The sequence below is a fragment of the Centruroides sculpturatus genome, unplaced genomic scaffold (assembly GCF_000671375.1).
Source record: "Centruroides sculpturatus isolate CEXI.00-Female unplaced genomic scaffold, Cexi_2.0 scaffold715, whole genome shotgun sequence".
Taxonomy (NCBI): Eukaryota; Metazoa; Arthropoda; class Arachnida; order Scorpiones; family Buthidae; genus Centruroides; species Centruroides sculpturatus.
Window position 1 is genome coordinate 291365 of NW_019384957.1, and position 12468 is coordinate 303832.

General features: G+C 27.0%; 1 protein-coding gene across 1 annotated transcript; it reads left to right on the plus strand.

The window, feature by feature from the left end:
- The first annotated feature begins 213 nt into the window (after positions 1-213).
- LOC111632388 (nucleolar pre-ribosomal-associated protein 1-like) lies at positions 214-10984 on the plus strand. The gene is made up of 5 exons (XM_023376803.1): positions 214-493; positions 4137-4243; positions 9705-9848; positions 10662-10771; positions 10847-10984. The coding sequence occupies exons 1-5, from the start codon at positions 403-405 to the stop codon at positions 10962-10964; spliced, it is 570 nt and encodes a 189-aa protein (XP_023232571.1). The 5' UTR covers positions 214-402; the 3' UTR covers positions 10965-10984.
- The last annotated feature ends 1484 nt before the right edge of the window (positions 10985-12468 follow it).

Here is a 12468-nt window from a genome sequence, read left to right on the forward strand (position 1 = left end):
AATATATAACTTGATAAATGCCTTGTACATATTATCTTAAAAAACTTTAAAAAATTAAATTTATACTGGTTTTATTAGATTGCATTTGCTTAAAAAATAATTATTATTATTATTTATATCACTTTAATTTGTATAAAAACTGATCATAAATTTTTTCTGGATATGTAATTAATATATAATATAAATATGAATAATAATTAACAGAACTTTTTAATTACAGGATCCCTTGTCAACTGCAGAAAATTTATTGAATCAAAATGTCTTGCACTAATATTTACATCATTAAGTAGCTCAGTCTTAAATATTCGAAAAGCCGGTTATTATGTATTACATCAGTTTTATGAACATCTGGAAGGTTCTAGATTCAAAGAGAAAGATTTATGGCTAGGAATTTTGAAACTAATGAAGCATAATATCACAAAAAGTAATATAAAGTTATCTTATTTAGTTACATTATTTCTCTGTAAAGTAACAGATTATGCATTTAAATCTGGTAAGTAAAATTTATATTCAGAGTTATTTTTATATTAGATAATTATTCAAATTTTCAGAATTTCTAGAATATTTGTTTTTTAATTTTAAAAATTTGTAATATTTTAATATTCAAAACTTTCCATTGACTATACCTTATATTGCTAATACATCTATTTGTTCATAGCATAGTTCAATTTATAGTAGTAAAGACATTCAAATGGGTTGAAAAATGTGTAAGGATCTTGAAATTTGTTTTCTAAAAAATTTCAATCAATGCTGAAATCAAACAACAGTAAAAAGAATTATTTAATACATACAGAGAAATGAAAAAAATCTCCAAGAAAATTGATTTAAAAATATCCTGGAAACTCGTGTATTATTATACTGTATTCTTCACGCTATAGCATAGAATTTAGCCCATTATCCATTAGAATTCAGGATCAGTCCTATTTTCTGTTTCTAGATAACTTTTTATTCAATAGATATTTTCTACTCTGAGATATTACAGCAGTTATCTTTAAAGAATGTCATCATATTTTATATATAAATAAAGCTGAAGTAGAATGTTAAGGTACAATAAACATTAAAGAAATATTAACTTCTTTTTAGAATATTTCATAGATGAAATCTCATAATATTTTTGCACACAAATTAAACAACATAAATAAGAAAAGAGAAAATAATTTTAAAATATATTAAAAATATTTTAAAATTGATATAAAAATTTAGTGAATGTCAGGAAGTTATAAACACAAAAGAACAATATAAAGTCAAATATATATATTATTTATTTTGAAAAAATTGTCTGAAGTTATGAAATTTTACTAAAAACGTTCCATAATAATAATAAATACCTTTATAATTTTTAATATGGAAAAACAAAAGTGAAATATTTCTATACAAAGTTTCTATAATTTTCTATTTATAATACTAAAATGGTAATAATTCTGCATTTATTCATTTTATTCTATCAATAAAATATTAAAAAAAAATAAGATATTTTGTATTATAATTAATTTACCCAATGTATATAAAGTTAAAATATTGATAGTTAGGGGTTGCAAGTTTACCAACTTTAGAAAATTTACTAGTAAAAATTTTATTAGTAATTTTTAAATTTTGACTCAAAATGCAAAATTAGCACAATAGTGATTGTTTAGTTGCCACTTATTGGTGAGTTGGCAACTAAACAATCTTCAGTGCTCTGTGAGAAATTGAATTCCTTTTTTTCTATTTTGAAAAGCAGAAGCTTTTTTGTTTCCTGAAAAAATAGACCATGCTGTAATTTTTTAGTTACCTTGATTAAAAAGTGACTAGTACAAGCACTTATACACAAATAAAACATATTCCATTTTGTCAACTAAAATCACTATTGTGCTCTAGATGTTTGGGTTAAGAAACAGATCACCAAAATGTTCAGTATGATGTAATATGATACTTTTAAATTGTTCTTTAACTGTATGGTTCTTTACAAATTTTTAAGATAGAAGTCTCAGTAAAAGTAGTTTAAGTCATTTATCTTTCATGTATATTTAATTTCTATATATTAAAAGATACACAAATATTTAGCTTGAAAAAAAATTTTGTCTGATTATGTTTTACCAAATTTATTGGAGTGTTTTAGTATTTTCATAGTGATAATCACTCTGTAGACATTAAAACAAAAGTAAATTTATTAATCAAGAAGAATCACAAGTTTTAAAGCTCACAATAAAATTTTGTTTTCTTATATTGAGATAAATTTATTTACCCAAAGATTTGAAAAAAAATTTTTTTTTCATTTCCTTGATGAACATTTAAATCATAAGTAAGTTTTAAAAATTTACATAAAAGTCAAAGGTATAGTGTGATAAATTAAGTTATTAAAATAATATTTATAATATTAAGCTTCTTAAACTGGAGTAAAGTATAAATCTAGAGTCCTAGCCTGTTCCAGCAATGACACTTTATTCATCAAACATTTTTGGCTATTTGAGTTACCAACCTCAGGATTGAACATTCATGTAGTAAAATTCTTTTAAATTTAAATTTTAACATTCTTAGAAATGTTCTAAATATAAACTGATGGTAAATAATTTGAAAGTAACATAAAAAAAAATACGAAAAGTAATAAACCATAAAATATAAACAATGATAATGTACTACAGAACTGTTGAATATATTATTCAACAGTTCTGTTAAATGTTGAATATGTTGAATAATAGTAATTTGTGGTTGATTTTAACCTCATCTTGGTTTATAACATACTCCTACACTGTGCATAAGCAAGTGGCATCCTTAGGATTAATATACAAATTCTTAATATTATGTTTGTATACAGAATATTTTTCTAGAGTTTTTCCTGGTGGACCCATGGCAAGATCTTTACAGCGTTAAATAGTGCTAAGAAATATGGAAAATATTCTTGATCGCAAAATCCAAAATAATATTCTATTATATAGACATAGATGATGTACTGATTGTATGAAAGATAAGACCAGATATACAAAACATCATCAACACAATCAATAACAATCCCTATGGATTAAAAATAGCTCTATCAATTCAGTAATAAAGAAGCGCACTTCCTGATCTAAACATCATCCAAATAAATGAGGAGGTATGTAAAATATATATATAACCAACATCCCATCCATTATATATCCCTAACTGTTTGGATAATCTTCCCAGATCCAAAATGGCAGTTTTCAAAGCCTTTATCACAAGAGCTTACATTCATTGCACAGACATTAGGAACACCATAAAGGAGTTTAGCAGGATCAGAAACATAGTAACCACTCACAGATACAACCAATACACCATCAACACCTTAATACATACAACTGAAGAAGACTTCCCATGAAAGATAATACCACACCGGTAACATACAAGTTGCTATGGTAGATAATACTTTCAGAAAGATTATTAGATTGGGAAACAAGCAATTAACATATAAGTGCAACAGTACAATTTATGGCTTATTGCTTAATGCTAAGGACCCAGTTGACCCTATCACAGCCCCAGTAGCATATGTAAAACTATTCACTTTATGTCTAGAAAAACCAATTCAATCAATAAATACAATACACATCCCAAAACCTTTCCACCAGGCTCAAGAAAGCATCAATACAACATGCATAAGGAAAAAAGGATCACAATGCTGGCTGTTATAGCAACTGTTTCCAAGAATATACCATACTTCAAGTACACTAAAACTCTTAAAAACAATCAGGGACCAATATACAGGAAAAAAAACTCTAGAAAAAATAACTATGTACAAACATATTATTAAGATTTCATGTATTAACCATAAGGATGGCATTTGCGTATTTACATCATGGAAGTATATTATAAACCAAGAATGAGGTTAAAACCACACACTAATTACTATTGTATACATTCAGTAGTTCTGTAGTGTATTATCATCATTGTCTATATTTTGTTGTTATTTTCAGTTATTTATCATCAATTTATATTTAGACATTTCTAATAATGTTAGAATTCATTTAAATTTAATTACATGAATGTTTGATCCTGAGGATGTCTACTCAGATAGCCAAAAATATTTCATAAATAAAATTGCTGGAACAGGTTAGAACTCTTTAGATATTAATAAATGTATATATTTTAAAAGTGATAATGTTAAATTGGCATAATTCATATTAATAATTTTTCTTTTTTAGAAGATCCAATGTATAAATCATTGATGCAGTTTTTAACAATAAAACCATCTTTAGATTTATATAATGTTCCAGAATTTTATAAATTTTTCAATGGGAGTGATATGATGGTGAGTAATTTGTTCAACTGCTATTAAGTAAACTTTTTAAATATCCTAAAGCCTTGGCTATTGGCCTTAACCTAAACAACATTATATTCATAAAATTCATTGCATGCACTGATGCACAAGAGCAACTAATACATGAAAAACATGTAACTACAGTATAAAAGAAAAATACAGTTTACTGGTAATAATAATTTTAAAGTATTTGTGAAAATTGTCAAAAATGACCATCAAAGTCACATACAATTAACTCTACTCTAAAGCAGAGTGAGATTTATATAATGTTATTCCTGTTATTTCTAGACCTTTCCTATTAGTTTTTATTCTAGAGTTGTATCTAATAACAGTCTGTATACAAGAACAGCTTATGCTGCTTATATAAGAGGGCTGCCTATAGCCAAGGTTTTAGGATATATGTAAGACATTATTCTAATTTTACTTTATTTTTTGAGATGATTAAAACTTGATCAAAACTGTCTGTTGATAAACTGCTAAATTCAAGCCAATAAACACAATGTCACCTGTCATGTAGTGTCGAATAAACACAAATCTAATCACCATTTTTACAATAAAATGTCTCATACATTTTCAAAAATTTTGTTTTTACTTAAAAAAATGAAAATTATCACTTATAACAGATTATGCATATAAAGAATTTTCTAGAGCAGGGCTTCTTAAACTTTTTTATTCACGATCTTATTTATGATTGTGATTTTTTTCTTGACCCAAAAAAATACAAAATAAAGATATATACAAATTTGCAAAAACAATAATGGTGTACTACCACAGTTCACTCTTGTGTTACAATGGAACACAGACTACTGAATACACTGAAAAGCGACAACACTACACTAGTTCACACTACAATCAGTGTTGCTGAATCATTGTCTCGCTGCACCAGAAGTGACACAAAGCACAACTCATGAAACCTATGACACAAAGCATGCCATTTTCAAACTCTCACAAATTATTTTTAATATTTTGCATTAAATTCTTGCGACCCCGAATGGGATCGCGACCCATAGTTTAAGAAGCCCTGTTCTAGAGCACTGGTTCCCAATTAGTTTTTCCTGCATACCACTTTAAGAAAGAGCTCAAACTTACGTACTCCTTATAGCAGAAATTCATATTAATCCATACTATTATTATAAATTCAAAGGTAATTCTGTCTGTCTGTCACCTTTTCATGTCTAAACCGCTGAACAGGTTTTAATAAAATTTGGCACAGAGATAGCTTACATGTTGGAGATGGACATAGGCTACATTTTACTGCGAGAAAATATCTTACTCCCACGAGAAAATTCAATATAATGCAGGTGAAGCTGTGGGTAGACAGCTAGTGATAAATAGAATAAGTTTTTTTACATCTATTACCTTTAAAATACAATTCTAATAATAATGAAAATAACATAAGGTTATTTAATTTTAATGTGACAAATGTGCATGATTTTGTTTGCACAATTTTGTAAAATCTGGCTGCTTTTTGGTCAGCTTCAGTCTCAAGTCATCTTCGAGTTGAAGTCAGTGACGACGTTTAGTTTTCATGTTTGTCATGGCTCTCACAGAGGTATGTTGTGCAAAATGGTAGTAAATATTTTATTGCCACTTTACTGACATGGTGATAATGTTAATTGTACAATTTTTGTTTCTTGCATAAAAATTTCATTTAGGTATTGTCACAAATGCATTTTTTGATGAAATTTCGAGAATATTTTTAGTTATAAATAAACGAATTTGTGCATTCGACATCATGTTGTAAATTGCCGAATTTTTGATGGTCCACCCATTATTTTTTTGATTGCTTCATCTCATGCATTTAAATTTTAAATTGACCGATTTTAGATTGCCACACGTACCCCTTTATGCAATTTCACGTACCCCTAGGGGTACGCATACCACTAATAGGGAACCATGGTTCTAGAGTTATTACTAGGGTTTTTAAATAAAAACTTTTTCCTGTAACATAATGGGAATGACATGAAAGAGATGAACAAAATGTAAGGGGTGAAAATGACCTAATATGGGAAATGTTGCTTAATTTGGGTATTTGCTTTTAAATATTGTAACTCAGTGTTTTTCAACCTGTGGGTCATGACCCCCCTGGGGGTTGTGGGTAAAAGAAAAAGACAAGTGTTTGTAGGTCCTACTCTACAATAAAACAAAACTACAATTTCAGTGAGAAGGCTGTACCTGTTTATTTTACAGTACAATTGGTTTTTCGATCGATATTTAGGTCTTAACAGAAAGAAAATTAAATACGTAGTTTCTAAAATCACTGATATAGTTTTAATATGGCCCTGGGGGGTCGCCAGAAGTTTTTAACTTGTAAAGGGGTTGCATATTCAAGAAGGTTGAAAAACACTGCTGTAACTAATTTCAATGCACAAATTTATTTACCTAACTTTTCATCACAAATTAAAATTTTTATACTCTTTCTGCACTGGTTTTCTTGTCCAATCTAAATATATAAAATTACTTGTCTTGACTGACCGACTGATTCATCATTGCCTAGAGCAAACCGCTGAACCTAAAGAGGTAAAATTTGGTACACAGTTAGGGTACATCATGAAAACATGCACTAAGAAGGGATTTTTCGAAATTCCCCCGGAGGGGGGGAGAGGATTAAGGCTTAATCGGAAAAATGGCTTCTACTGTACTATTTTAGATGTTTTTTGTTTTTATCTGCATTTTAGTAGGGTATGCCTGGGAATGCATGCTAAGAAGGGATTTTTCGAAATTCCCCCGTGGGGGAGGAGAGCATTTCATTTCAGACATTGTTATAAATATTTTTATATATTTTGATTTTTTAATCAAATGTTCGAACCGTTTTAAATTTGAATTTGTTATTGCATATTGGTTTGATTATAGAACGATTATAAAAACGTTCCAGAAAATTGATGAAATTGAAAACAGTTCATTTGATTCTTGGCAATTCTCATCATTCTCAGTGGTAGGTGTTATATAACAATTACTATGGTTATTGAAATACTGAATATAAATGGGGTTTGCTTGCAAAATCCTCGCAGGCAAAGCCGCAGGTAATAGCTAGTAAAATATATTAGTCTTTCTATCTTTTTACAAATGCAGTCAGTCAAATATTGTGCAATGTTTTATAATTTTTGGTTGGTTAATCACAAAAACATACCAAGTCTGGCATATTTTATGCAAACAGTAGTACAGCTCTTTGGCAATGTGAATACTTTCAGAAAATAGCTTTCATAATTTAAATGAATATAGAGTATGTTGTGTGGGATACACACAAAATTTTTGTATGAAATGGCCTTTTAGATGAATATCTTTTGGATATCTAAATTTATCAAAGCATCTGTTTTCTAAGACATTTCTTTAGATACTAATTAAAAAGCATTTGTTGTACTTAAATTTCATTAATAGTAAAATTCAAGGTCAGAGTCACTGGAGTCAAAAGAATTTTACAGATTCCAACTCTGCTCTAAAATGTCCAATTCCACAACACTGGTGTGTAATTATACAAAAAAACATTTACTTTTATCATAAAGATTTATTAAGGTAATTATAACAAATTTAATATGCAATCACTATATTTAAGCAAAAGTCATTTAAAGCCATTTGATTCAATAACTTCTGTATTTCTCCCATTTTCTGCTATTATTTTTAATGCTATTAAACAATAATATTGTGTTTCATTTTTATTCATTCAAAAAACATTTACCTTAAATAGCTACTTTATAACTATAATTTCATAAATTAACTTTTAAACATTATTATTATTTTTACATTAATTTATAATAATCTCATTTCAAATTATTTTTTAATATATATTTTTAATGATATGTAATATTTCAAATTTCATTTAGAATGAATTTTCAATAAATACAGATTTTTTAGTGTACATATTATCTCAAATTTAGTCTCTCTCTTTAATACAGTATCATAAAAACAAAAAATTAGATGTAATCAAATTTCTATAAACATAAGTTATAATTCAGTTTAAAATTGCTTATCTGAGATTCTGAATTAGCAATTTTAAATTAAAATTATGTAAGTTGCAGTGCATAAGTAGAATTTTTAAGCCTGGTGATTGATAGAAATACTATATACCTTATCCTCATTTTAATTCTAGCCTGTTAAAGTGACTTTAATACAGCTGGATTAATAAACCATTGGCTTAATTATCCAGCTACATTAAAGTTGCATCACTAGATAAAAAGTGCCAAGTTTTAGGTCAACCTTTAGGACAAGAATTTGAGATAAAGATTGAGATAAACTTATATGCTAAACTGACTTATACACTGAAATTTACAGTAATTTGAAGAATATTTCAAACTCTTAAATGTATTTAAACAAACTTATTGAATTTCTTCAATTCTAAGATGTGTAATTTTTTCTTACTTTAATGTCTGAAATTAGGACATATATTAAATTCAACATCAGAACAAATTTTCTAGCTTGACAATTAAAAAGTAAAAGTTGTAGTATTTGTAATTAATTACAGTCATACCCCGACTTACGCGAACCCGGAGTTATGCGATTTTCAAATCTCGTCGATTCATCTTTTGTTTGAGCGCCACGCAACTNTGTTTCATTTTTATTCATTCAAAAAACATTTACCTTAAATAGCTACTTTATAACTATAATTTCATAAATTAACTTTTAAACATTATTATTATTTTTAAAATATTTTTATATGTTTGTCTAACAAATTATCCAAAAACTGTGTTTTTCAAAACCTATTTCATTATGTTCCTAGATTCAATTTCTGTAGAATTCAGCTATTGAATTTCTTCCTATAAATATATACATTAGACAAAAAATATCCATGAAATCAATACGAACAACTTTGGAATAATAGAGAGGTTGCGGCCGAAGTTTTCATCTGTAAAACATGAATGTCGAGCGCCATTTACAAGATAGTGGCGTTCAACGTTCACGTTTTAAAGATTAAAACTTCAGCCGACACCTCGCTAATATATTGCTTTTAGCCCTTAATACTATTTAATAATTAGTCTAAATCAACAAGACATATATGTATGTCTTGTTGATTTAGAATAATAATTAAATGAACAACTTTCTTATTAAAAATAGTAAGTTATCATTATTTAATATAGGGATATTAGTTTTCTACTTGATTTTATTTTAATTTAATGCTATGATCTGATAATTTGTGCAAATCATAATATGATGAACAACTATTTCATTCTACATCCAATATCTATTCATTTCATGAATCCATAATAATACATAATATAAACAAAGGTTATAATAGTTTACTGTGACATCAGTTAAAAGACAATAATGTTCATTCTATGCTGCTTTTTTTTTTAAGCTTTAAAATTTCTAATGATTGTTGCTGAATAAAATTCATATACAAATTCCAGTCTTAATCATTCTGAATAATAACTAAACAAGTGTATTAAAAGTTCTTTTGATTTTTAAAATTTAACTTTAGTAAAAATATATTTACAATTGACTTTTAAATTTACTATAGAATCGCACAGAAAAAGAGTGGATATTAAAACTACTGAGTGAAGGACTTCGTACAAGTCTGGACTTTCATATATGTGAAAAGAGATACATATTTCCCATATTATTAACTTTTTATAATTCACCTGTTTGTAGTCAAGATAACAAGGTAATTATTAACATTATCAATGAAAAAATTGTATAGTTAGAAACTAATAAAATTCAATAGGCTTTCTTAGCATAATAATTTTTATCTATCAACCTAACTATTTTCAAGATATAAGATTCAGATGATGATAATGTATGATACTTAATGGAAGAGAATTATCCAAATTATTATAATTAGAGAAGAAAATTGTTTGTTTCTTTGGAACAATGAGGAAGACTTAATTAATGGGCTGACATTGAAATTTGTCAAAGATTATGGCCTCTTGCAACAACTGGAGATGGAAATTGCTTACTACATGCTGCTTCACTTGGTAATTTTAATAATGAAAAATGAAAAACTATATTGTCCGTATTACAGCTGAACCTGGATTAGCAAGATATCTTTTAGATCATAAGTGAGATTTACAATCAGCATTATCTGCTTATTATGTTTTAAAAGGAATCATACCATCACCACCACATTCATTAAATTATAATAACATAAGATTCAGAAGATGAAGGAAATACATCTTAATCATTGTTTTTGTTGTATAGCTTAATTAACATAAACATAAAACAAAGAATGAAGTTTCTATTTTTATCTACCATCATAGCTTTGGCTAACACAGAAAAATACTGAGTTCAGAGAACTGCAAACTTAAATTTGACATTAACAGAACACATCATAAAAGTCACTTTCTAACTAATTAAAAACTTTAATACTAAAGCTCCTTTAAGAAAGCTTATTAAATTTTTTTTCTATTAATACATTTTCGTATTTTTAAAATTTTTTCAGAAATATTTACAGTATGATAATATATTGTTTCAATTTTAGCTTTTAATTCTCAACATTTTAATAAGAGCAGTAAAAATTCCATCAGTATCAAAAACTTTATATAAACAATATGGCCTTTTGACGTGGATTACTAATATATTGTATAACAGGTGAGGTGCTATTTATTTATTTTTTATTTATTTATTTAAACAATTAAAATTCCAATAAAAATATGTTCTTTATAGAAAACCAATAAAAGAAGAAATAACAAAATTTAAAATATTGACAAATATTTTGCAAGAGAGTATAAGAGAGAAAAATGTAGAAAATAACTCCATTGAATGTGCACATAAAATTCTGTAGATATGTAAATAAATTAGATCAGAAATTATTTTAATAAAAGTTTTTTGTGAATTTTTCTTAAATATTTCTAATCCCATTGAATATTACATAAGAGAATAATACAACTTTTCTTCATTCATAATTGCTCAACTTATTTGTTAATTTTGGATGTGACAAATCCTTACATTGAGAAATTAAATGAAATTTTCAACAAACATTTCACTGACATATTGACAAAGTTATTGTGAGATTTGTTTAGTTCAATGGTAAACTAATGCTAAATTATAATGTAAAACTATGTATGTTAAAATTAGAATTGTAAATCCATAATGAAAACATTAAACTTTTAGACATATTTCTTAATAGTAGAATGATAGAATTGTTTTTATGATTAGTTAGCAGATAACTGATTTCATAATCAATTACATTAAAAAATTTATATAGAATTTTTATGTACTGTGTAATATTTTGGCATAGTGCCTGGTAATGCAGCTGTGTTAAAGCTACTTCAGGCATAGTTTCTGCAATAAAAAAAAACAATTATTATTAAATTTTTATGGATCTTTTAGTTTACTGAGCTGTTTCAAGTGATTTGATCATTGTGGAATTTTTCTTGAAAAAATTTTTTTGATAAAAACAGTATGCTGCTGATGCTAAAAGAATTCACTATAAAACAAGCAATTATTTATTATGACATCATCACAATGCTGGGCTGCAATTTTTAATCATTTATTCAATTTAAAATATATGCTCTCCACCTCAAATTAGTAGTGTCTTGCCCTTGTACAGTACATACTTTTCCATTAGATAGATGAGTTAGCAATAGAGTTGTACCAGTCCTCACAGGTGAACTTTCTGAATTGAAATAATGTGACTTCCGGTTTGCATTGAAAGTTCATATAAAGTTAATTGGGATCTCCTGCCCCTAAGCTTGTCTTGAATCTCATTTATCTAAGATCATTCTCAAGATTACGGAAAGACAGACAGGACTACAGTGGAAATTTACAGGTCTACAACTTTTTCAAATTGTACCCCAATTACTTCATGAGAATAAATCAGAAATTTATAACCAAGAATCAAATATAAATTTTTAAAAACATCTTAAGTGGGGGATATTTCAACTGAAATTTAACATCAGTAAGCTATTCCTGAAAATCAGATATTCTATAAGAAAACATTAACTAGGAGCCTATTTTCCACTATTTTAACTAGGAAAAATTATAATATAATGTCAACTCAAAACTAAAATTAATTTCTGAAAAACATAACACCTACATTATAAGGATGTAAAATACTTAATATATCTCTCTCTGATCACCAGACAGTTAATATTAGTTGTTAACTAACATTTTAATTGTATGCAATCATGTATATATGTAATGTTTACATTAATGCAAAAAAATTGTTCATTTATGATGTGGCATGCCGAACAAAACAAAAAGATTAGAAACATTTCAGGTCAGTTTACAATAAAAAACATGGAATAAATTAACAATTCCTGGTGATGATTGTACCAGCAATGTTA

Excerpts from the sequence above, each read along its gene's own strand:
- LOC111632388 (XM_023376803.1), top strand. The coding sequence starts at position 403 with ATGAAGCATAATATCACAAAAAGTAATATAAAGTTATCTTATTTAGTT. Across the intron at positions 4,244-9,704 it reads TCAATGGGAGTGATATGATG|AATCGCACAGAAAAAGAGTG; the intron begins GTGAGTAATTTG and ends AATTTACTATAG. Across the intron at positions 10,772-10,846 it reads ACTAATATATTGTATAACAG|AAAACCAATAAAAGAAGAAA; the intron begins GTGAGGTGCTAT and ends TGTTCTTTATAG.